General features: G+C 40.9%; 1 protein-coding gene across 1 annotated transcript in view; it reads right to left on the reverse strand.

Annotated features, from left to right (window-relative positions):
- Positions 1–109: 109 nt before the first annotated feature.
- Positions 110–27,297, reverse strand: part of LOC128685558 (galactoside alpha-(1,2)-fucosyltransferase 1) — a 146,485-nt gene continuing 119,297 nt past the window's right edge. Inside the window, exons 5-7 of the mRNA XM_070088130.1 lie at positions 12,612–12,728; positions 11,818–11,903; positions 110–1,269 (exon numbers count right to left, since the gene is read on the reverse strand). Of these exons, the coding sequence (XP_069944231.1) occupies positions 1,150–1,269; positions 11,818–11,903; positions 12,612–12,728 (323 nt within the window). The 3' untranslated portion in view covers positions 110–1,149. The remainder of the gene's footprint in view (positions 1,270–11,817; positions 11,904–12,611; positions 12,729–27,297) is intronic.

Consider the following 27,297-nt stretch of genomic DNA (forward strand, 5'->3'; position numbering starts at 1 on the left):
TTTAGGTAGTTGAAGGAGTGCCCACTTATACCATTGTGTGATAATTTTATGTGCAACAAATCATGGTCAACTGTATCAAAAGCTCTACGTAAATGAATGAAGATCCCCATTGGGACTTCTTTTTTCTCCAGTACAGTGTATATTTGTTCTAGTATGTGTATAATAGCATCATTAGTATTTTTATTAGGCCTGATCCCAAACTGACAGGGGTTGAGTATGTTGTGGGAGATGAGGTAGGAATAGATTCACTTATGAATTATTTTTTCAAAAATTTTAGAGAGAGGGTGCAAGTTGGATATTGGCCTATGGTTATTCAAGTCTGCTTGATCTCCACCTTTATGTATCGGGGTGACCCTCGCTATTTTGAGAACTTTAGGGAAGGTAGAGGATTCGATGGGTTTGTTAAAGAGTGTTGAAATGATTGGTGACAGTACTTGTGAAACTTTTTTTGTATATAAAGGGTGGTAAGGCATTTAAATCTCCTGTCTTGTTCTTTAGTGTGTTGATAATAAGTGAGACTTCTGTTGGGTTGGTCGGAGTTAGGAACAGTGTGTTTGGATAGGTGCCAGTGAGGTAGTCATTGGGTTGGGTATTTGAGCTTGGGATTTTACCCGCAAGGTTTTTTCCTTTGGTGGAGAAGAAAACATTGAGTCTGTTTGCTGTTCAGTCGGTGGGAGTTGGGATTCATCTGGTTTTGTTAGTTTAATTGTTCTGTTTCCTGATATCTTTTTTGTTCCTAGAATTTCCGATAGGGTTTTCCAGGTCTTTTTCATATCACCTTTTAAGTTGGATAATCTGTTCTGATAATACAATTTTTTTTGCCCTTCTTATCAGGCTGGATAGGACTGACAAGTAACGTTTTGTTTGGTTTCTGGTTATTTGACCCATTCTGTACTGTTTTCATATAGGTGCTTTATATTTATGGATTTGAGGATGCTGGGTGTTAGCCAGGGACTGTTCAGTCTCTTAGCTGTCATCTGTTTAGTTTTTTTAGGGTAGTGCTTGTTATAGAGGTATTGGATATTTTTTAGAAAATTATTAATACATTCATCAGTATCTGTATAGATTTCTAGCTCAGTTTGTCAGTCGATGTTTGTCATTGCTGTTGTGAAGTTGTTAATGGTTTCCCACGTGTACACATTTAACCAGTCAACTACTGACCTTGACATGTTGAGCATAATCTGTCTGTCTAATGTGAAATCCAATAAAGATTGGATCCAGTTCCTCCTTTCTTCTCTCTTCTGTGATGTTCAACAGGAATAACTGTGCCTGGAAAAAAAAGCTTTCTTTCACAATCCACACAGATATAAAAGTGTCACTGTGGCCCTGGTGATGAAACATGTAAAGGCAATGCTATTCAATTTAGTGGTACAAAATAACGATACTGCTGGAGATGGAACAAAAGGGAATGATGAATCAGGGAATAGTGTTGGCACATTACCGGTAAAATCTGGTGGAAGCACTGATGTCCATACAGAGGCGGTAGAGATTTTTTTGGAGATTTTGCCACCAAAGTGGGTAGTTTATTGTGCACCCTATATCCATCCTGTGGACGGTAGCGCAAGAGCATATGGATACACAAAAGGCCTAGGAACTAGGCCCCAAAAAGGGTTAACAGGTGAACATATGGATTTATATCTACACATCTACAGTTCACTTATCTGTTACAAACAAATTTAGGAAATTTGCTTAGTATATCTGATATCTTATTTTCATTAATAAGGTATCTTGACATGTCACATAGGTTATTATACTGCATCTTTGTATTCCTCAATAAGTGGACAATTAAGCACATAGTGCTCAAGACAGTGACCATATGCCTGATCACATAATTCGCATTTAGTTTGATCATCATCTGTGTGTCTCCCAAACTGCCAGAAGTACTTGTAATCAAGCCTAAGCCTGGCCACTACAACATCAGTCAGTCTGTTCACATTGCAAGTTGCTCCATAAACATACTTATCTACGTTCATGTTATCATAGTGGGTTACAGATCTACTCAGGCTTCTAACTGCATTCCTATAACAATCATTTTCATTATTTACTTCTCTCCTAATATCATTCCTAATGCTAGACACAGATATACCAAAGTTATGTTCTACGTTCTCCTTCTGGGTACTCTTCTTGGCTAACATATCAATTTTATCATGAAGGAGTAATCCAACGTGTGATGGGATCCATAGCAATTGTACATTAATTCCTTAGTCCCGAATTTTTCAGTATCTTTACCTGGCTTCGCAAATGAGCATGTTGTTCAAGTCGTGGTAGGTAGAGGGGAAACAGAAAAAAAAAATGCACCAACAGCGAACACAGCCACAAAAAAAAAAAAAAATCCTAGCAAAGAAAATTCCAATCTATGCAAATTCTATGCCTTGGGTATCTGCAGGCATGGTATATCTGGTATAACAGGTGGGATATGCACCTTTGATCATCCCAAAAAATGCCATGCCTACATGACAACAGGAGGGTGCAACTCCCCTTCCTGTAACTTACTTCACCCCCGAAATGAAAGAAATGCTACAACGTATACTGCCAGACACATCATCTAAAGGGGACAAGAAGACACAGATCAGCCAAATTATGGGAAACAAAAGAGGGGAGCCATAACCTCTCCAGAGAAGGAGTTTTTTTTTCAGTGCCAGGAAGGAAAATAGACTGGCGAGAAATGACAGAAATCTTACACAGACTGAAAACACTTCTGGAGCAGAGGCACAGTCATTGGCCTCCATTCCAGAACAACATATATTAGAACCAGCAAATAAACCTCCCCTAAATTCCATCAATATAACGACATTCATCTTTGCAAACATACAGGGTCTAAAGCCATCAAAAAACAATAAAATTCCTTACATCAATGGACTGCTTATGGAGCCAAATGCAATGTTTGCAGCTTTCACAGAGACCCACATAAAGGATCATTTTGACAACGAAATAGAGATCCCAGGTTTTACCCTATTCAGATGCGACAGATTAAACAGGCAATGATGGGGCGTTGGCTTGTACGGCACAGAGTCGCTCATTTGCTCAGAACTACAAAACACCTCAAATGATGTAGTTGAAGTTTTGGCATTAAAGATTGAAAACTAAAACCCTGTCATTGTGGCTGTATGCGAGCCTCTGGATGCAACTTACCAGCAATTTTAGAAACAGGTTTTGAAAATTGGCTACTGGAAAATCTCCCAACTCCTGCCCCAAACATCTTGCTACTGGGAGGTTTCAACTTGAGACACCTAAAATGGAGGAGTACAGCAAATAATATTTTAGCAGAGATCACCCCAGGAGGCAGCTTAGATGAAAATTCACACACACACGTGCTATTAAATCTCTGCACTAAATTCACTTTAAACCAGCAAATATTAGAGCCTACAAGACTAGAGAATACATTGGACCTCATCTTCAGTAACAACGGCGATTTGATACATAATATAACTGCATCGAAGACAATACACTCAGATCACAACATAGCAGAGGTACAGACATGTATGCACAGGGCTCCTGACAAGCAAAATGTAATCAGTCATGAGGGTGTCTTCACAAAATTCAACTTCAGTAACAAAAACATGCAATGGGAACAAGTCAACCATGTCCTAAATGAAACAAGCTGGGGAGATATCCTAAACAACACAGATCCGAACCTTTGCCTAGAAAAAATTAACTCTGTGTTTCTTGAGATCTTCTTGAGGCATATTTCATTAAGAAAAAGAAAGAGAAGATGTAAACTAGAAAGAGACAGATGCTCCCTATACAAACGAAGGCGAAGAATCACAAAGCTGCTGAGAGGGGCCAATGTATCTGAATTACGAAGGGAGACACTGGTCAGTGAAATGGCATTATTGAACTTAAGCTGAAGGAATCTTACAGGAGACAAGAATCACAGGAAGAGCTAAAAGCCATAAAGGAAACTGAAAAAAAAAATACTTCTCCTCTTATGCCAAATCTAAGGGAAAAACAACATCCAGTATTGGGCCCCCGCTTAGGTGAGATGGGACATACACAGATGACAGCAAAGAAATGAGTGAGATACTATAGTCCCAATGTGACTCAGTGTTCAGTGGCTCTTCCTCTTCCTCTGATGACATGGAGTGGTCTTGCAACTTCTTCGCTAGAATTGCACCCCACATTTCCAAATGTGAGTCCTCCATCATATTCATGGAGCATCATGGCCTCTTCTTTTTGGCAGAAGCCATGTGCCTATCTAGTGATAAGGTAGTGTACTCAGTGAATTGAGTGTGTGAACTGATCAATCTTCTGATTGTAAGAATGTGAGAACGGATATTGGCAACCATGGCACGAGTTCCAACTCTCTTCACGGACTACTCCTGGATTCATTTTGTGCTGCTGGGCGGAAGCTGCTGCCTATACAACTACTCCTTGAGAAGAGTTGTGACCTTCCTGTTGCTGGGTATCATCCATCACCTCCCTGGCGCCCAGATCCGGTTGATGTTTGCGACATGCAACTACATACCTCCAAGCGTCTCTGCAGTCAAGACACCCTCAGCAACTATGCTGAGACAAGAATGGCACTGGCAGAGGGATGCACATGTGCAGTGTATTTCACAAATGGCTCTGTCGACCCTGACAGGAAGAGAGCAGCAGCTGGACTGTACCATAATGGTAACACACAAGGCTGGCGACTCCCTGACCACTGCACAATCCTTCAAGCTGAGTTGGTCGCAATTCAGCAGGCATTGTCACACACCCTATGACATCGACTCCGACCTGTCATACATGTTGACTCCACCTCTGCAATCAACCCTCTCCCACCCCCAAGCACAGGACAATATTCACTTCATCACATCGATCCTGAGCATAATGACAGCCTTAGAAGTTCAGGGTAACAGATCGACATTGAACTGGATCTCCAGCCATGTTGGCATCCGGGGAAATGAGGCGGCAGATGATGCAGCCAAGGCAACCAGAGATTATCCAGATGTTGGGATTACTGTCCCCATCAGCCTACGCCAGACAAAACTGGTGGCTGCCAGAGCAATGAAACTTATGGGAGAGGTCTTAGGTGATACCCCATCTCAACAGTGCTACCGAGCAGCGACTCAGGGAGAACCCCCTCCATTTGACAGAAGCTGGTCCAGAGCACAGTGTACCACCATCCATAGGCTTTGTTTGGGCTTTCCCACAGCCAAGATGATAATAGACAAGGCAGAGGAGATGTGAGTACTGCCAGCACATTGTCCAGCATCCCCTAACACATTATCTCCTGGAGTGCCAAGCTACTGAGACACTCTGCAGGCAACTAGTGGTGGTGTCCCCTCCCAAAGAAGACTCAGAGAGGACTGCGGCTACACTAGTGTACCATGGAGTCAACGAAATAGACAAGCTGTTGCCCATGATAACGACATATCCTCCTCCTCGCTAGTGTCCACAGCCAGGAGTACATACGGTGTTGTCGCTTATGAGACGCATCAGATGAACGACCAGAACAGTGCTTGAGAAGCATACATTGCAACAATGCAGAACCCTTTCTCCTTCAGGAGCCAGAGACGGGTCATCGCAAGATTAAGACCCGTGCCAGGACTCCAGTCTTGACGAACATTATACATACATACCTATGCTGTACTTTCTACAAGATTGATGGACTGAACACATCAACTCAAGGCTGAGGGACTGATTATCTCTAACTCCTCTCCTTGCACCCTTCTGATTTGTATTGGACTGATGAAGCCACTGTGTGGCGAAATGTTTCCTCAGTAAAGATTCCCATATGTTGCATAAGCTTCTCAATCTTCAGCCATGGAGATGTCTGAGATGTCTTCATGGAGAAGGCGTTAGGAATCTTAGTAATGCTATCTACCGAGCCCAGGTGTTATGTTCCTCGATAGATTTCTTCAGTGCTTCATTTGACAGAGACATGACAATCTTGTCAAGCCATTTCACAAAGACTGAAGATATCACCTTCAAGTTTAGATGCTTCAACGAGTGTATTGTCGTAAATCTGATCTGTAAGCAGGTCGTTATGGCAATAGCTAGGAGTTTACCTGGAGGTTATTCCGGGGATCAACGCCCCCGCGGCCCGGTCCATGACCAGGCCTCCCAGTGGATCAGAGCCTGATCAACCAGGCTGTTACTGCTGGCCGCACACAGTCCAACGTATGAGCCACAGCCCGGCTGATCTGGCACTGACTTAAGGTATCTGTCCAGCTCTCTCTTGAAGGCAGCCAGGGGTTTATTGGTAATTCCCCTAATGCTTGATGGGAGGCTGTTGAACAGTTTTGGGCCCCGGACACTTATGGTGTTTTCTCTTAGTGTACCAATGGTGCCCCTGCTTTTATTTGGGGTTATTTTGAATCGCCTGTCCAGTCTTTTACTTTCGTAGGGAGTGATTTGCGTGTGCAGATTCAGGACCATTCCTTCTAGGATTTTCCAAGTGTAAATTATGATATATATCTCTCTCCTGCATTCCAACGAGTACAAGTCAAGTGCTTCCAAGCGTTCCCAGTAGTTAAGGTGCTTGACAGAACTTATACATGCAGTAAAGAATCTCTGTACACTCTCTAGATCTGCATTTTCACCTGCTTTGAATGGAGATGTTAATGTACAGCAGTATTCCAGCCTAGAGAGAACAAGTGATTTGAAAAGGATCATCATTGGCTTGGCATCTCTCGTTTTGAATGTTCTCATTATCCATCCTATCATTTTCTTTGCACTTGTGATCTTGGCACTGTTGTGATCCTTGAAAGTGAGATCCTCAGACATTCCTACTCCCAGGTCCCTTACATTATTTTTCTGCTCTATTGTATGGCCAGAGTTTGTAGTATACTCTGTTCTAGTTATTATGTCCTCCAGTTTTCCATAATGGAGTAGTTGGAATTTGTCCTCATTGAACATCATATTGTTTTCCGTTGCCCACTGGAAAACTTTGTTTATATCTTCTTGGAGGTTAAACATGTCCTCAGCAGATGACAGCCTCGTGCAGATCCTAGTATCATCCGCAAAGGATGATATGGTGCTGTGGTGTATATCTCTGTCTATGTCTGATATGAGGATGAGGAATAAGATGGGGGCGAGTACTGTGCCTTGTGGAACAGAGCTCTTCAATATGGCAGCCTCCGATTTAACTCTGTTGACCACTACTCTTTGTGTTCAATTTGTTAAGAAGTTGAAGATCCATCTCCCCACTTTCCCAGTTATTCCTTTAGCACGTATTTTGTGCACTATTACACCATGATCGCATTTGTCAAATGCTTTTGCAAAGTCTGTGTATATTACATCTGCATTCTGATTTTCTTCCAGTGCATCCAAGGCCATATCATAGTGATCCAGTAGTTGTGAGAGGCAGGAGCGACCTGCCCTGAACCCGTGTTGCCCTGGATTGTGCAGATTTTGGGAATCCAGGTGTTTTGCAATCCTGCTTCTTAGCACTCTTTCAAAGATTTTTATGATGTGGGACGTCAGAACTATTGGTCTATATTTCTTAGCTAATGCTTTGCTGCTACCTTTATGGAATGGGGCTTTATCCGTTGTTTTAAGTGACTGTGGAATTTCACCCATGTCCAAGCTCCTCCTCCATAGTGTACTTAGGGCACGCAAGAGGGGTTTCTTGCAGTTCTTAATGAATACAGAGTTCCACGAGTCTGGGCCCGGGGCTGAGTGCATGGGCATGTTGTCAATGGTTTTTTCAAAGTCTATCAGAGTTAGGGTAATGTCGGAAATCTGGCATATGTTTATGGAGTTATGAGGCTCATTCATGAAGAAATCATTTGGGTCGTCAATCCTCAGACTGATTAGTGGCTCACTAAACACAGAGTCATACTGAGATTTCAGTATTTCACTCATTTCCATGTTGTCATCTGTGTAAGTCCCATCTTGTCTGAGTAAGGGCCCGATACTAGATGTGATATTTGCCTTGTTTCTGGCATATGAAAAGAAATATTTCGAATTTCTTTCAATTTCACTAATAGCTTTAAGCTCCTCCTGTCTCTCCTGGTTCCTGTAAGAGTCATTTAACTTAAGTTCGATAGTTTCCACTTCCCTGGTCAGCACCTCCTTTTGTGTACCAGATATTCTAGCACTCCTGAGGAGCTCAGTGACTCTTCGTCATCTTCTGTAGAGGGAGCATCTTTCTCTCTCCAGTTTCCTCCTGCTCTTCTTCTTTCTTAGGGGAATATGCCTAGAACATGCTTCAGCTGCCAGGAAGTTGATCCTTTCAAGGCACTGGTTTGGATCCATGTCATTTAAGATATCTTCCCAACATGTTCTTGTTGTTGAAGTTGTATTTTGTGAAGACACCTTCACAGGTACATGCATTCTGCTGATCAGGACCCCTATGCATGTATGTCTGGACTTCGATTAGGTTGTGATCGGAATTAGTTGTTTTTTATATTCTTATGTCTCTTATCAGGTCCTCATTATTTGTGAAGATAAGGTCAAGTGTGTTTTCTAGTCTTGTTGGCTCCACTATCTGCTGGCTTAAGGAGTGTTTTTCACAGAGACTTAGTAGCTCATGTGTGTGTCACCTTTCATTTGTGCTACCTCCGGGAATTGTTTCAGCTATAACAATGTTTGCTACATTCTTCCATTTTGTATGCCTTAGGTTGAAATCACCAAGCAGTAAGATGTTTGGGGATGGGGCTGGAAGGTTTTCCAGACAGTAATCAATTTTCAGTAGCTGTTCCTTGAACTGTTGGGAGGTTGCATCTGGTGGCTTATATACAACCACAATGACTAGGTTTTGGCTCGCGATCTTTATTGATAGAACTTCAACTACCTCATTTGTGGTGTTCAGCAACTCCATGCAGATGAGGGACTCTTTGACATACAGGCCAACCCCCCTTGTTGCCTGTTCTTTCTGTCGCATCTAAAAAGGTTGTAATCACTTATCCATATTTCACTGTCAAAGTGATCTTTTGTGTGAGTCTCTGTGAAGGATGCAAACATTGCATTACATTCCTCTAGAAGTCCACTGATAAAAGGTATTTTGTTGTTGGTGGACGGCTTAAGGCCCTGTATATTAGCAAATATGAACGAGGTTGTATTCTGTGTTTGTTGGGGGGATTTTGTTATTGGCATCAGTAGTTGTAGTTCTGGAGGGCCATGGGTGGCCACTGGCTGCACCTCCAGTCCAACAAGGCTCCAAGGTGGTAGACTATTTTTTATTTCCTTCCATTTTCTTTTTCCGTTTCCTGCCACTAAAAAATCACCCGGAGTTGGGTTGTCGTAGCTACTATTGTTTGTCTTCTGGTCCCTTTTAGATGGTATGCAGGGCAGTTGATGTTGTAACACTGCTTCTGGAGGACCGAGGAGTGACACATTTTTGGGTGAAAGAAAGTACAGGAAGAAGAACGACACACTCCTTTAGACAGGAGGTCGCTACATTTTTTGGGGTGCTCAAAGTTGCATGTCCCATTTTTTTTCCTGATATTCCATGCTTACAAATGCCCCAAGCATAATATTTGCACAAATTCACCTTTGGTTGAGAATTGTTGGGAGGTGTGTTGCCAATTTCTGCAGGTTCTGAGACTGCACTATAATCCTCAGTATCCAAGCCAAGGCCACCCCATCCTGGATTCCATCTACTTTCCTCAGTAGAGGAAGGAGAAAGTGACTCCTCTCCTACGTCTGTACTGTGGGCCACGGTCTTGTGCAATGATGGTTGTATATTTACGTTTTTAGTGGTGGTTGTGGTAGGGTCCCTAGTAGAGTCTGGGCTGGCAATAAGGCTGGGGGCTGGGACTGAGTCAGCACTGGGGCTGGGGGCTGAGCCTGGGCCAGCACCAGCACTGTGGGTATTAGTGCTATGGCTGGGGGATGGGTCTGGTTTAGCACTATGTGGGTGACTAGATAGTTTCGAGTTATCTGTTGTGGTATGGGCATTCTGCATTTTTTGATTCACTGTCTCTTTCTCCCATGTTTTATATATTTTTGGTAGACTATCCAAGAGGTCATCTTTGTTTTCTTGATTATTTTTATCATTTATTACTCTCCTTAGTACCTTTCTGATACCTGCCCAAAGTTCTACATCTTTATTGTATAACCAGAAACACCTTGCTAGTTCAAGGTCATTTTTTGAGGCTGTATTTAGTCTAGTACAAGAGATATGGTGTTTGGAAAAGCATAGGTTGCATGTGATTCTGGATTTCTTTCCAAGGATTTTTTCACATGTCCCACAGATATGCTGTGCTGACATCCTGTCTGTATCCTACTACACTCTGTATGCCACGGAAGAAAACTGATTTCCACTTTACCTTTCTCTTGCTGGTGCCAGTAATATGCAAGATGTATTTATACGAACCAAGTTTGCAACATGTGGGTGGTGGGTGTAGGGTGGGTATGTGGGTAGGGGTGGGTATGTGGGTAGGGGTGGGTAGGGGTGGGTATGTGGGTAGGGGTGGGTAGGGGTGGGTAGGGGTGGGTAGGGTGGCCTGAGTGGCTGCCTGCAGTGATGCCAGACGTATGTTATGCACTTCTGTTGTGGGATATCACATTCAGTTTAAGCCATTTCCATTATGTTAATCACTATCCTTGTGTTGTACCGCTGACAATTTAGGTTCATTAGGTCTTTCTATTATGTCTCGGTATCCTAGTCTATTCGTTATATGTGGTAACTCAAACCTTGTAACTCAAACCTTGTAGCTCAAACCTTGTAGAATGTGTATCACTTGTCATATGTCAACACCAGGGCAAGACTTACCCACACTGCCACACTTTACTATTGTTTTTATTATTATTATTATTATTATTATTATTTAATTTCCTTTTATGTAGTGCTGTACACTGTTTATCTCAAGGATATACACTGTATTCTTTCAAAATACACTTTTCACTGCGTTATACTGGGATCACTGTTTTATTATTCACACAGCAGCTAGGCCTATGGCAACTTTCCCCTACACTTCAATGGAAAAGTTTATTTCCTGTTTAGTAGAGGTAACAGAAAAAACACGTCACACGGTAGTCATATGCCTTTCCATTGATTGTATGCTCAATTTATGTATGTTGTGATTCCCTGCACCTCAATGCTACCATCACTCGTTTTATCTCTTATGACTATAGTAATTACTCATCCGTTTTTAACACTTCACTGGACCTCTGGCAATAGTTTGCTAGTGCCAGTCGCTTGTAAGATATTCCCATATCTACACCACATATTGTATGCTACACTGGGGGATAATTAAGATTACTCTTATCTACAATTTAGTTCACTATGTCACTGCACATATATGTCTTTGTCACTCACTATATTACTTATAGATAGTTCAATATCTGTTTATTTCCATTTGTGTCAACATCCGGCAATAATTCACTAGTGCTGGTCAGGTCTATTCCCACAGTAACCTTTCCTCCACCGGCACTCTCCATGTGACACTGTAACCCATATTTTTCTATTTAGTGTTCGCTGATATTCCTTTTTCGTTTGTTCAAAGGAGTATATGCACTTTATGGTTGCACACGCTTATTTCCCACATTCTGTTCCCTCTGCTACTATCAAGACACTCAATTTTTGATGAAGCACAACCGAGCGTGACTGTCCCACGCGAGACTCACTGAGGAAAAAAACGGAGCAGTGGAGTCGTTAATTACTCCATTTGCTGGCTTAATTTTCACATAATACGACAGCATCGTGGGGAAGTAGAGGTGGCAATTGTAGGGTATAGATTCTCCTCCCCAACGGGAATCGAAGAGAGACTTTTTGGGAAGGAGAAGCTGTTACCTACCTGTGGCGAGGACACATTATCGCTAAATTTACATAGAGACATATTGAGGAGAAGTTTGTCTTCACATTCCTCTATTTTGAGAGGTGATACAGAGGGAAAAAGAAAAGGAAGCTTGTACTGGTACAATATTAACATGATAGTTACTCACTCTGGCTGTGTATTCTGGAGCGAAGGTAAATTCACGCTGGAGATCTTTCTTAAACTGATTAAACAGTTGAATCTCGAATGGATATTCTGAAATACAGTAAGACAGATTCACTGTAGCAACAACACACGTAGATAGTTGACGAATGTTGTTGACTATGTGAACATGCATGCAAGATTAAAATAGACACAGTAATTGCAAGCATTTCCCTATAAACTCACACTTAAAAACAGAATCATTTAGTTCCAGGACTCCTATAATAAAATCAAACTAGATGTAAACTCTGTCGTAGGTGGTATCACATTTGTCCAATGTGGAAGTAGGTCATGCCCAAGGGTTAGGCAAGTGAAGAATCCCCTGTAGGTGAAGAGTTTCCTGTAGGTGTGGCAGTCATAGGTGACACCACCTACAACTGCTGCACCTCTCCTACCTACAATATATAAGCTACTTCTATGCACATATGCTGTATTCTTTTCAAGAATACAGCATATACAGGCTGAGGGACTGATTACCTCAAACTCCTCCTGTTCTTCAATGTTCTTCTTTGTATGGACTGATGAAGCCACTGTGTGGCAAAAAGTTTCCTCAAGTGTTGCACATGTGTCTAATTTATCAAGTTGTAGGCTGCCTATCATTCAGCACACCTAGGTTGTATTGCTATGTTATGGTCTCAATCATTCTAACCCTGTTGGTTAGAGGAGCCGAGAAGCCATCACACTAGTCACTTAATAGTTAATGTAGAGCTCATTCCCTACAAACATGCATAAGTGAATACATATAGTTGAGTTTAATCTGACCTTTTATAATGAAGGTATGAGGACCTAGGAGTCCCGAGGCGGCTACTTCAACCAGAGCATAGTTATATAAGCTACCAATTTTGCTCAACTGCCGCCACTTATTAGGAGTGTAGTTTCCTGCAATACAAAACAAGCTTATAATAATAATAATAATAATAATAATAATAATAATATCTTTATTTCTACAAGTACAGTAGTAGTAGTAGTAGTAGTACTGTAGTAGAATATACATTAAAACAACAATAGAATCACATCACGAAATCCTGTGTAGTGCAACCAAACAAACAAACAGGCTTCTGCATGGATTACATGTAATTTCTGTGGTGAGTGGAGTCACGCCCCTTGTGCAGGTATTCAGGAATCATCTACAAGATATATTAAACCAGGGAAGTGATTTGGGTATGCCCAAATGACACCGAACTGTGGAATAAAATCACAACGACAATAAAGATAACATCAAAACAGCCTTCATAAAAAACATGACAGCATTCTATAACAGTTGGGAAAACAAAAAATCTGGGCTAGAGGATGCTATCACCCCTGGTACAAATATGTCCTGGTAGACAGTAACTGTAAGAATAGAGAAATAAACCAGGGTTACCTGGAAGAGGACAAGAGATCTAGGGGGGAATCAGGTGTAGACAAGGATGAGGTCATGCAAAAAACAAAGTTACAGACTAACAAAACCACAGGAGATAATAAACAAGGGGATGCCCTGAGAAATAGTGAAGATAAATTACCAGATATAACTGATGAAGGCTCCATTGTTAGCATTAGTGCTGAAGTTAGAAACCATACCACGGGCGGGATTTGAACCCGCGGTCAGAGAGTCTCAAAACTCCAGACCGTTGGAGTTTTGAGACTCTCTGACCGTGGGTTCAAATTCCGCCCGTGGTATGATTTGTTTGCAATCGTGTCATTACGATTTCGTGAGTCCTAAAGTTAGAAATGAGACAGGACAACATGCACCAGTAGGGAATACAGTCACAAAAAAAAAAAAAAAAAAGGCAAACAGAAACCAAGTCTATGCAAATACTATGTGTTTGGAATCTGCAGGCATGGAATATCTGGAAAAACAGATGGGACATGCACCTTTGACCACCCCAGAAAATGCCGTGTCCATATGAAAACAGAAAAATGCAACCTCCCCTCCTGTAAGCTTTTCCACCCTGAAATGTGCCACTCTTCAGTTCAGGAAAGACAGTGCTATAACTTATATTGCCAGGCACACCACCTAAAGGGTACAAGAAGACAGAACATCTAGACCATGGGACAACCTGGGTAGCCACAGCCACTCCAGAGAGACTTTTTTTTTAGTGCCAGGAAGAAAAAAAAAAGCTGGCAGGAAATGACAGAAATCGTACACCAACTTCAATAATTTCTGGAGTGGAATCACAGTCGATGGTCTCCACTCCAACACAACAGGAAGAAAAAAGACCCCCCATACCACCAATACCACCAATCTGACGACATTTATCTTTGCAAATACAGTGGACCCCCGCTTAACAATCACCTCCAAATGCGACCAATTATGTAAGTGTATTTATGTAAGTGCATTTGTACGTGTATGTTTGGGGGTCTGAAATGGACTAATCTACTTCACAATATTCCTTATGGGAACAAATTCGGTCAGTACTGGCACCTGAACATACTACTGGAATGAAAAAAGTTCGTTAACCGGGGGTCCACTGTATACAGGATCTAAAGCCTGCAAGAAATACCAAAATACCTTTCATCCGTGGACTGCTTACGGAGTCAAATACAATGTTCACGGCTTTCACAGAGACCCACATATAGGCTCACTTGAACAATGAAATATGGATCCTGGGTTACAACCTATACAGATGTGACAGAGTGAACAGGCAAAATGGAGGATGGGGGGTTGGCCTGTATATCACAGTCACTTATATGCTCAGAACTACTAAATGCCTCAAATGATGTAGTTGAAGTTTTAGCAGTAGATATCGAGAACCAAAATTTGGTCATTGTGGTTGTATACAAGCCTCCGGATGCAACGTCCCAACAATTCCAGGAACAGCTTTTGAAAATTGTCAACTGTCTGGAAAATCTTCCAGCTCCTGCCCCAACATCTTGCTCTTAGAGGATTTCAACCTAAGGCATATAAAATGGAGGAATATAGCAAATAATGTTATAGCAGAGATAACACCAGGAGGCAGCTCAGATGAAAACTCCCACACACACGAGCTTTTAAATCTTTGCACCAAATTCACCTTGAACCAGCAAATAATAGAGCCTACAAGATTGGAGAATATGCTGGACATCATCTTCACTAACAATGATGATCTGATATGAAATGTCATCACATCTAAAACAAAATACTCAGATCACAACATAATAGAGGTCCAGACATGCATGCGAGGAGCCCCAGACCGACAAAATATGATCAGTCACAAGGAAGCCTTCGCCAAATTCAACTTCATTAACAAAAACATAAAGTGAGACCAAGTAAACCAAGTCTTAAATTACATAAGCTGGGAAGATAGACTAAGCAACACGGATCCTACCCTATGTCTAGAACAAATTAACTCCGTGGCACTTGAGGTATGCTCAAGGCATATTCCTTTAAGAAAAAGGTGGAGATGTAAACTAGAAAGAGAAAGGTGCTCCCCAAACAGGCAAAGGCTGAAAATAACAGAGCAGCTAACAAAGGCCAATATATTTATTTATTTTATTTATTTATTTTTATTTATTTATTAATTTGAACATGATACAGAGAAGTACAAAGGAATACAGTTATTAAAGTGCAACATACCAAAGCCCCTTGTATGCAGAGCATTATGGGCAGGCTTAACCCTTTCAGGGTCCAAGGCCAAAATCTGAAGTGGTGCCCCAGTGTCCAAGAATTTAAAAAAAAAAATTTTTATTTTTTCTTATGAAATGGTAGAGAATCTTTTTGTGAATGTAATAAAACAAAAAGTACGAAATTTGATGAAAAATTGACGAAATTATGCTCTCGTGAATTTTGATGTGTCAGCGATATTTACGAATCGGCTATTTTGCCGACTTTGACTCCCATTTTAGGCCAATTACATTATTCCAGTCGACCAAATTCTCAGCTATTTCACTAGTATTACTTCTATTCTATCGATTGAGCACAAGAAATCGCCAAGTCAACTGTTTCAACTACAAAACAGAGTGACCGGAAATTGGTAATTTGGCCAATTTAACACAAAGTTCAAAATATTCCAATTTCAAAATAGGGTCCAGAATAAACAATGTAGGCATTCCTGGCACTAAACTAACATTTCCTCTGTTCATTAGTTATGTTTTGAGGCTTTACAAATAAATTCCATTTTGATTTTTTATTCACATAATGAATTTTTATTCACACCAAAAAATAGAAGATTTACTGTTATGCAATATTGTAATAATTGTATAAATATCATCACCACATTTGAGAATGTATATTAGATCCACCAGCTGGCGTGTATTAGACGTGTGAGGTCGTTTGTTTACTCTTGAACATCGGCAAAAATTTAACATTTCCGCCACTTTGAGCTCAATTTCAAGCCATTTCCAGTGCTAACACCAATCAAAATTATCTCTATTTCTGTAATATGTCTTCCATTCTATCAAATGAGACTAAGAAATCACAAATACAACTATAAAAAACATACGAAAAAACACTGCAAAGTCGCTGTTTTAATCGAAAATCATGGTCTCAGTTTTTTTTCTCTCATTATACACAGTGTGCTGCAGGATTTGTTTTATGTGGTGCACACATACCACATAGATGTATTCTCTCATATCTAGGCCCAAATTTACCACTCACAGTTTATCAGAGCGAGCTGAGCTCATGACGTAGATCTACGGTTTGGACCCTGAACGTAAAACCGTAGATCTACGGGACGGACCCTGAAAGGGTTAAATTTAACTTAAGATTAACTAAGCAATGATATATTCAGTGGTAAAAACATTATTGTAAACAGATAACAATTTAGCACAAATGAGTATTACAAAGTCAGAGTTAAGTGTTCTATGTATGTAGTAGGTGCAGTAATAAGTATGGATGTTTTGTATGGTGAGTAGGTTTAGAGTTTTGAATATTGGTAGAGTGTGCTGCCTGTAGTGGGAATTTGTTATCATTCTGACTGCAGCCTTTTGTTGGGTAATTAGTGGTCTGAGATGGTTTATTGTTGTTGAGCCCCATGCACAAATTCCATAGGTGAGACAGGGGTAAATAAGGGAGTGATATAGGGCCAGGAGAGCTGACTGTGGAACATAGTACCGTATCTTCGATAGTATGCCTACGGTCTTGGAAATTTTTTTGGAAATTTGTTGTATATGTGTTCAAAATTTGAGTCTATTATCAAGGCGGATTCCTAAGAATTTTCCCTCTGTGAGTTTTGTGATAGGTGATCCGTTTATCTGTAGCTCTGTTATCAAACTGAATGAAGTAGGTTTTGTCAATGTTTAGAGTGAGTTTGTTAGTCCTCATCCAGGTAGATATTTTCTGTAATTCGGTATTTACAGTACTGGCTAGCATGACTGGGCTCGGGTGAGAGAAGACGTATGTAGTGTCATCTGCAAATAGTGTGGGTTTGAGTAGTTGCGATGCATTTGGTAGGTCATTTATGTATATGAGAAAAAGAGAAGAGGGCCTAGGACACTTCCCTGCGGGACACCAACTGTAATTGGCTGTGCGGAAGAGTTTGCTCCATTTGTGTACACATATTGGCTTCTGTTGCTAAGGTATGACTTTAGGTAGTTGAGGGAATGCCCTCTTATTCCATAGTGTGATAATTTTATGTGGAGCAAATCATGGTCATCTGTATCAAAAGCTTTACGTAAGTCAATGAAGATCCCCAGTGGGACTTCTTCGTTCTCTATTGCAGTGTATATATGTTCAAGCATGTGTATAATAGCATCATTAGTATTTTTATTAGGCCTGAACCCAAATTGACAGGGGTTGAGTATGTTATGGGAGATGAGGTAGGAATAGATTCGCTTATGAATTAATTTTTCGAAGATTTTAGAGAGAGGGTGTAAGTTGGATATTGGCCTATAGTTATTCAAGTCTGTTTGGTCTCCTCCTTTATGGATCGGGGTGACCCTTGCTATTTTGAGAACTGTAGGGAAGGTAGAGAATTCAATGGATTTGTTAAAGAGTGTTGAAATGATTGGTGACAGAACTTGTGATGCTTTTCTGTATATAAAGGGTGGTAAGGTATTTAAATCTCCTGTCTTGTTTTTCAGTGTGTTGATAATAAGGGAGACTTCAGTTGGGTTAGTCGGAGCTAGGAACAGTGTGTTCGGGTAGTTGCCAGTGAGGTAGTCATTGGGTGGGGTATCTGAGCTTGGGATTTTATTGGCAAGGTTTTTTCCTATAGTGGAGAAGAAATCATTGAGTCTGTTTGCTGTTTCAGATGATGGGAGTTGGGATTCAACTGGTTTTGTTAACTCAATTATGCTATTTCGTGATATCTTTTTTGTTCCTAGAATTTCTGATAGGGTTTTCCAGGTTTTTTTTTATATCACCTCGTAAGTTGGATAATCTGTTCTCATAATACAATTTTTTAGCCATTCTTATCAGGCTGGTTAGGATTGACGAGTAACGTTTTGTTTGGTCTCTGGTTGTGACCCATTCTGTACTGTTTTTAGTATAGGTGCTTTGTATTTATGGATTTGAGGATGCTGGGTGTTAGCCAGGGACTGTTCAGTCTCTTAGCTGTCATCTGTTTAGTTTTTTTAGGGTAGTGCTTGTTATAGAGGTATTGGGTCTGTTTTAGAAAATTATTAATACATTCGTCAATATCTGTATAGATTTCTAGCTCAGTGTGCCATTAAATGTTTGTCACTGCTGCTGTGAAGTTATTAATGGCTGCCTCATTGTGAAGTCTGAAAGTGACTTTAGTAGTGTCTTGGGGTAATCTGCTAAGATTTGTTATGAGGAAGGTAGGGTAGTGGTCTGTGGTATTATCTGTGATTATGCCCGATTTTAAAGGGGATATGGTGTTGGTCCAGATGTGGTCAAGTAGGGAAACACTAGTCTCTGTAACTCTTGTAGGTTTTGTTACTGCTGGTAGCAACATGCAGTTACTCATTGTGTTTGTGAATTCAGTAACATGTGGGTCCTGGTCTTGCAGGAGATTTATATTGAAGTCACCTGAGAGTAGTAAGTGATCTTTGTTCATGTGTGCATCAGTTATCATACTTCCTAGGTTTTCACTAAAATGGCTAATGTTTGACTGTGGAACTCTGTAGATGTTTATAACTGTGAGAGGTTTTTGTAGGTATTTGGATTTGAATTTAGCTATTATATATTCCCCATGTTCATCCCTTGTGCAAATATTATTGATACATTCTAGTTGGTCTGAGTAGTATATAGCTGTGCCACCCCCTTGTTGATCTGGCCTACAGTTGTGTATGGCTGTGTAACCAGGAATGGCATAGACATCTGTAGTGTCAGGCTTTAGCCAGGTTTCGGTGAGAGTAATGATGGATATACTGGCATGCAGGAAATTTAGTAATGCTATCAGGTCATCGTAATGCTTGCTTAAAGATCTGATATTGTAGTTAAAGACAGTTATCTTGTTGTTGACTCTGAGAAGTGCCTTTGATTGTTCTGCTGTGTAGTAATTACAGTAACTGTTTGATTCATTTAAGTCATTCAATAAGAGGTTGGTATCAGGATCAATACTTGTTATCATAAGATTTATAGTGAATCTATAGTTAGAATTAAGTATAAGACAAAGTAAATATTCTAAAGCTATAAAATAGCACCTGAATTATTTTAACAAATGTAAAAATTTGGTCTAAGGTAGCTCTTTAAAGCTAAAATATAGGAGACAGTATAAAAGGGACTAAAAAAATTTGTGGTGAACAAATAAAGTGGTAATCAAATAAATGAGCTAGGGAATATAATGGCAAAATAGTGAACTTATTACACTTTAGCACCTGAGAATAGCACCTTGATTATTTTAACAATTGTGTATATATGAACTAAGGTTGTTATATAAAGCTAAAATAAAGGAGAAAATATATAATCAAATCAAATCAAATCAAGTTTATTCTCTATAAGGATTACAATGCTGAGTTTACAGAATTTGGATACTGTGCGGTTTACATGTTTTAAAATACTAATTACAGAGGGGGCCACTAGAACACCTAGCATGGCTAGGCATTTTGGGCAGACTTAGTTTAATTCTTTATTTTAAAATATTACAAATTATGAGGTAAGTTGGTATTATGGCTAAGTGACTAAATACTAGTTTGTGAGTTTAGCAATGTGAATGCTTTTGTTTTTGCACAATACATAGTTTCAGTATTGGAGTATCACAGGCCAACTTATGACTAGTCAGGATTCATTATTTTAAGATTAAGATTGATATTTCTGTGTTTATGGTCAAGTGGGTGAGTGAGTGTAAGTGTGAACCACCAGGTGGTATTCATGTAATTAGTTGACAGGGTGTATCAGGGAGATAAGATGTTTTCTAATGGTAGTTTTGAAGGTGATGAATGTGTCTGCAGTTCTAGAGTATTCAGGGAGGGTGTTCCAGATTTTAGGGCCTTTGATACACATTAAATTTTTGTAAAGGTTTAGTCGGACATGGGGAATGTCATAGAGATGTTTGTGTCTGGTGTTATGTCTGTGGGTTCTGTCACAACTATCAAGAAAGCATTTTAGGTCAAGGTTAATATTGGAATTTAAGGTTCTGTAGATGTAGATTGCACAGTAGTAAGTGTGGATGTACTGAACAGGGAGTAAGTTTAGATCTATGAAGAGTGGGGGGGGGGGGTGTTGCCAGGGATGGGATTTAGTGATTATTCTTACTGCAGCTTTTTGTTGGGTTATTATTGGCTTTGGGTGAGTTGCTGCAGTTGATCCACAAGCACAAATAGCATAGGTGAGGTATGGATAAATAAGTGAGTGGTATAGTGTGAGAAGGGCATTTTGCGGCACATAGTATCGTATCTTGGAGAGGATCCCAACCGTTTTGGATACTTTTTTGGTTATGTGTTTTATATGGGTGCTGAAATTCAGGTTGTTGTCGAGGTATAGGCCTACGAATTTGCCCTCATTATGTCTGGCAATTAGAGTGTTGCCGATCTTAATGTTAATCTGCGCAAATCCTGCTCTGCTACCAATCATAATATAGGGACTTAATTAAATAATGGTAAACAAAGTTAAATTGACAGATAGTCACTATGATGTAATATTGATTTGGGAGTAAGGTCTGATTTGTTATATATAATAAGTTGAGCAATTTATTGTACTATAAAAAGTAAAAATAATATGAGGTATGGTAGTAGCTAGCAAAAGATAGTTTAGGGCCTAGAACAATAATGTAATTGAAATATACACTAATTGCACACACAATATAGTCACTAAGATATGAAAATAATCTGAGAGTAGGATTAGCCTTATAGCATAAAGTTTGAGCAATTAATATCACTATAGGAATATTATTTGAGGTAGTTGATACTAGCTAGTGAGGGATGGTTCAAGGAATTGCACAGTAGTGTAGTAGGAACATACACTAGTTTGTTATTTGTAGTTTGGGAGAAAAGAGAAAATTAGGTACGATTATAAGAGAATTTTAACAGTGCTTAAGTAGGAAAGAAAATGGTAATACAGATATTATTAAAGAGTAAGTATCCTATTAACAAATAATAATTTGTGAATTGGAAATCAGGGAAGATAACACAAATTGGGTCACACAAAGAACTGTGTGGGACACCTGGGATAATGAGGTAGTAAATACTATCTAGGAGGTGATAGTACAGGGATTAGTTCAATAATGACATAATAACAAACACTAATATCAGTCAGACTCTGTAATGCTTGCATCATGAAGGAAGTTTGCTAGTTCATTTTCATTTGTAATGTAGTAAACACGGCCTACATTTGTTTTTCTTACTAGAATTTGTTCATCATATACAAAGCACTGGTGAATTTTATCATTATTCTCACGTTTTAGTTTTCTCACTCTGTACAGGAAGTTCTGTCGTTTTCTTGTGAGACATTAATGTATATATCTTTTTTTTGCTTTAATAGATGAAATTATTAGATATTTTTTCCTGTCTTGTGTGTGAAATCTGAGCATAACACTTTTTCTACTTTGGTTCCCTAGTAACCGTGATTCTTTTATTTCCGACACTGGTACATTAACATGTAGGTGGTCACGTATGATCTGGAGAGTTGTATCTTTGCAGTTGGAATGGTTTAGTTCGCTGGGAAAGAGTGGAGTGTTAATTACTACTGCATCAGATAACTTGTCTTGCTCTGCCTTATCATCTTGGTTAGCAAAATAATTGTTCAATTGGGTATCCATGTTTATTTTCCAGTCCTTGACGGCATTATCGATCTTCGTGTTTAGGGAAGTTATTTGATCTGTGTGACTGGCTATGACTGATTGGAGGGTCTTGCCAAAATCAGTCATGCAAGTGATGTTATAGCAAATATCGAACTAAGCTAAAGGAATCTTACAGGAGTCACGAAACGAGGGAAGAAATAAAAGCCATAAATGAAATTGAAAGAAACCCAAAATATTTCTTTTCTTTTGCCTAATCAAAGTCGAGAACAACATCCAGTTTTGGGCGCCTACTTAAACAGATGGGTCCTACACAGATGACAGCAAGGAAATGAGTGAACTACTAAAGTTCCAATATGACTCGGTTTTTAGCAAACCGCTAACCAGACTAAGAGTCGAAGATCTAAATTAATTTTTTATGAGGGATAGACAGAAATTGGGAGACACACACCTGTCTGATATTAACCTGACGCCAAATGGCTTCGAACAGGTGATAAATGACATGCCCATGCACTCTGCCCCAGGGCCAGACTCATGGAACTCCATGTTCATCAAGAACTGCAAGAAGCCCCTATCACGAGCTTTTACCATCCTATGGAGAGGGAGCATGGACACTGGGGTCGTCCCACAGTTACTAAAAACAACAGACATAGCCCCACTCCACAAAGAGGCCAGTAGAGCAATAGCAAAGAACTGCAGACTGATAGTGCTAACGTCCCATATCATAAAAATCTTTGAAAGGGTCCTAAGAAGCAAGATCACCACCCATCTAGATACCCATCAGTTACGCAACCCAGGGCAGAATGGGTTTAGAGCAGGTCGCTCCTGTCTGTCCCAACTACTGGATCACTACGACAAGGTCCTGGATGCTCTAGAAGACAAACAGAATGCAGATGTAATATACATAGACTTTGCAAAAGCCTTCGACGAGTGTGACCATGGTTTAATAGCGCACAAAATGCGTGATAAAGGAATAACAGGAAAAGTTGGTAGATGGATCTATAATTTCCTGACAAATAGAACACAAAGAGTAGAAGTCAACAGAGTAAAGTCTGAGGCGGCTATGGTGAAAAGCTCTGTTCCGCAAGACACAGTACTCGCTCCCATCTTGTTCCTCATCCTCATATCGAACATAAACAGGCTATAAGCCACAGTGCCGTGTCTTCCTTTTCAGATGACACCCGAATGTGCACGACAGTGTCCTCCATTGAAGACACTGCAAGGCTCCAGGTGGACATCAACCAAATCTTTAAATGGGCTGCAGAAAACAATATAAAGTTCAAAGATGAGAAATTTCAATTACTTCGATATGGTAAATGTGAGGAAATTAAAGCTTCATCAGAGTATAAAACAAATTCCATCCACACAATAGAGTGAGAAACAAATGTCAAAGACCTGGGGATGATAACGTCAGAGGATCTCACCTTCAAGGACCATAACATTGTATCAATCGCAGATGCTAGAAAAATGACAGGATGGATAATGAGAACCTTCAAAACTAGGGATGCCAAGTCCATGATGACACTCTTCAGGTCGCTTGTTCTATCTAGGCTGGAATATTGCTGCACACTAACAGCACCTTTCAAGGCAGGTAAAATTACTGACCTAGAAAATATACAGAGAACCTTCACTGCATGCATAACTGAGATAAAACACCTCAGTTACTGGGAGTGATTGAAGTTCCTGAACATGTACTCCTTGGAATGCAGGCAGGAGAGATACCTGGAAAATCCTAGAGGGATTAGTACCAAACTTGCACACAAAAATCACTCCCTACTTAAGCAAAAGACTCGGCAGACGATGCAACATCCCCTCAATGAAAAGCAAGGGTGACACTAGCACGTTAAGAGATAACACAATAAGTGCCAGGGGCCCAAGACTGTTCAGCTGCCTCCCAGCATACATAAGGGGGATTACCGATAGACTCCTCGCTCTCTTCAAGCAGGCACTGGACAGGCACCTAAAGTCGGTACCTGACCAGCAGAGCTGTGGTTCGTACGTTGGATTGTGCGGCCAGCAGTAACAGCCTGGTTGATCAGGCCCTGATCCACCAAGAGGCCTGGTCACAGACCGGGCCACGGGGGCGTTGACCCCCAGAAGTCTCTCCAGGTAAACTCTCCAGGTAAACATGTACAAGGTACACAGGCTTAACTGACATTAATGACATACTACTGTATAGAAAGCTCCTTGCTATACGAGGAGTATACCTGGAGAGGGTTTCGGGGATCAATGCCCCCGCGGCTCGGTCTGTGACCAGGACCTCATGGTGGATCACGGCTTGATCAACCAGGCTGCTATTATTGGCTACATGCAACCCTACGTATGAATCACAACCCGGCTGATCAGCTGCTGACTTCAGAAGCTTGTCCTGTGCCTTCTTGAAGACAGCCAGAGGTCTATTGGTAATTCCCTTTATGTGTGCTGGGAGGCAGTTAAACAGTCTTGGGCCCCGGACACTTACTGTGCTGTCTCTCAGTGTACTCGTGGTGCCCCTGCTTTTTATTGGGGGATGTTGCATCGTCTGCCGAGTCTTTTGCTTTCGTAGGGAGTGATTTTCGTGTGCAAGTTTGGTACTAATCCCTCTAGGATTTTCCAGGTGTATATAATCATGTATCTCTCCTGCCTGCATGCCAGGAAGTACAGGTTGAGTAACTGAGGTGTTTTCTCGCAGTTATGTGTGCCATGAAGGTTCTCTGTACATTTTCTAGGTCAGCAATTTCACCTGCCTTGAAAGGTGCTGTTAATGTGCAACAATATTCCAGCCTAGATAGAACAAGCGACCTGAAGAGTGTCATCATGGGCTTGGCGCCCTTAGTTTTGAAAGATCTCATTATCCATCCTGTCATTTTTCTAGCAGATGCGATTGATACAATGTTGTGGTCTTTGAAGGTGAGATCCTCTGATATTATCACTCCCAGGTCTTTACATTAATTTTTTGCTTTATTGTGGGGTTGGAATTTGCTTTATACTCTGATGAAGTTTTAATTTCCTCACGTTTTCGATATCGAAGTAATTGAAATTTAACTTCACATTGAACTTCACTGAACTTCACATTGTTGTCTGCGGCCCATTTAAAGATTTGGTTGATGTCCGCCTGGAGTCTTGCAATGTCCTCAATGGAGGACACTGTCATGCAAAAGAAGACACTGTGCTGTGGCTTACATCCCTGTCTATGTCAGATATGAGGATGAGGAACAGGATGGGAGTGAGTACTGTGCCTTGTGGAACAGAGCTTTTCACAGGAAATTCTAGATCCATCTACCAACTTTTCCTGTTATTCCTTTATCATGTATTTTGTGCGCTATTACACTATGGTCACACTTGTCAAAGGCTTTTGCAAAGTCTGTGTATACTACATCTGCATTTTGTCTGTCTTCTTGAGCATCCAGGACATTGTCATAGTGGTCCAGTAGTTGGGACAGACAGGAGCGACGTGCTCTAAACCTATATTGCCCTGGGTTGTGTAACTGATGGGTATCTAGATGGGTGGTGATCTTGCTTCTTAAAACCCTTTCAAAGATTTTTATGATATGGGATGTTAGTGCTATCAGTCCGTAGTTCTTTACTATTGCTTTACTACCCCCTTTGTGGAGTGGGGCTATGTCTGTTGTTTTTAACAGCTGTGGGACGACCCCTATGACCATACTCCCTCTCCACAGAGGCTTCTTGCAGTTCTTGATGAACACGGAGTTCCACGAGTCTGGGCCTGGGGCAGAGTCATTTGGCGTCATGGTAATATCAGATAGGTTCGAGTCTACCAAATTCTGTGTCTCATTCATAAAAAAAAATCATTTAGATCTTCGACTCTCAGTCTCGTTAGCGGTTCGCTAAAAACCGAGTCATACTGGGACTTGAGTAGCTCACTCATTTCCTTGCTGTCATCTGTGTAGAACCCATCTTGTTTAAATAGGGGTTCAATACTGGATGTTGTTCTCGACTTTGATTTGGCATAAGAAAAGAAACATTTTGGGTTTCTTTTAATTTTATTTATAGCTTTTAGTTCTTTCCTCGTTTGTTGATTCCTGTAGGATTTCTTCAGCTTTAGTTGGATGTTTGTTATTTCTTTGACCAGTGTCTACCCTTCGTATTACAGATAAATTTGCCTCTTTTAGCCGCTCTGTTATTGTTTGTCTTCGCTTGTATAGGGAGCAGCTTTCTCTTTCTAGTTTATATCTTCTCTTCCTTTTCCTTAAAGGAATATGCCTTGAGCATACCTCAAGTGCCATGGAGTTAATTTGTTCTAGACACAGGTTTGGATCCGTGGTGCTTAGTCTATCTTCCCAGTTTATATCATTAAGGACCTGGTTTACTTGGTCCCACTTTAGGTTTGTGTTATTTAAGTTGAATTTGGTGAAGGTTCCCTCGTGACTGATCACATTTTGTTGGTCTGGGGCCCCACACATACATGTCTAAACCTCTATTACCTGGAGTTCCGAGGGTCAACGCCCCCGCAGCCCGGTCTGTGACCAGGCCTCATGGTGGATCAGGGCCTGATCAACCATGATGTGATCTGAGCATTTCAGGCAAATTAGGTCAATTTTGTCCCAGGATGCGTCCCACACCAGTCGACTAACACCCAGGTACCTATTTTACTGATGGGCAAGCATGGACAATAGGCGATAGGAAACACGCCCAATGTTTTCACCCTTGCCGGGAATCGAACCCGGACACTCAGCGTGTGAAGCGAGAGCCTTGCCGTCAGGCCATGGACCACCGTATATCATTTATACAGTGATAAAAATCAATTTTACAGTGATCTACATAATTTTAAAGGATTATTTATAACGTTTTGTAATACAGTACTAGTTTATTTGCTTCAAAAAGTACGTTTAATGCCAAAGACTACAGTATTTTAGGGAACTAACCTGGCTGGTTAAGCAGGTGCAGAGGACTAACCTGGCAGGTCAGACAGGCATAGAGGACTAACCTGGCAGGTCAGACAGGCATAGAGGACTAACCTGGCAGGTCAGACAGGCATAGAGGACTAACCTGGCAGGCCAGGTAGATGTAAAGGACTAACCTGGCAGGTCAGACAGGTGTAGAGGACTAACCTTGCAGGTCAGGCAGGTGTAGAAAACTAACTGGCAGGTGAGGCAGGTGTAGAGGACTAACCTGGCAGGTGAGGCAGGTGTAGAGGACTAGCCTGGTAGGTCAGGCAGGTAGAAGACTAACCTGGTAGGTCAGGCAGGTGTAGAAGACTAACCTGGAAGTTCAGACAGGTGTAGAGGACTTACCTGGCAGGTCAGACAGGTGTAGAAGACTAACTGGCAGGCCAGGCAGGTGTACAGGACTAACCTGGCAGGTCAGGCAGGTGTAGAAGACTAATCTGGCAGGTCAGACAGGTGTAGAGGACTAACCTTGCAGGTCAGGCAGGTGTAGAAGACTAACTGGCAGGTCAGGCAGGTGTAGAG

The sequence above is a fragment of the Cherax quadricarinatus genome, chromosome 23 (assembly GCF_038502225.1).
Source record: "Cherax quadricarinatus isolate ZL_2023a chromosome 23, ASM3850222v1, whole genome shotgun sequence".
Taxonomy (NCBI): Eukaryota; Metazoa; Arthropoda; class Malacostraca; order Decapoda; family Parastacidae; genus Cherax; species Cherax quadricarinatus.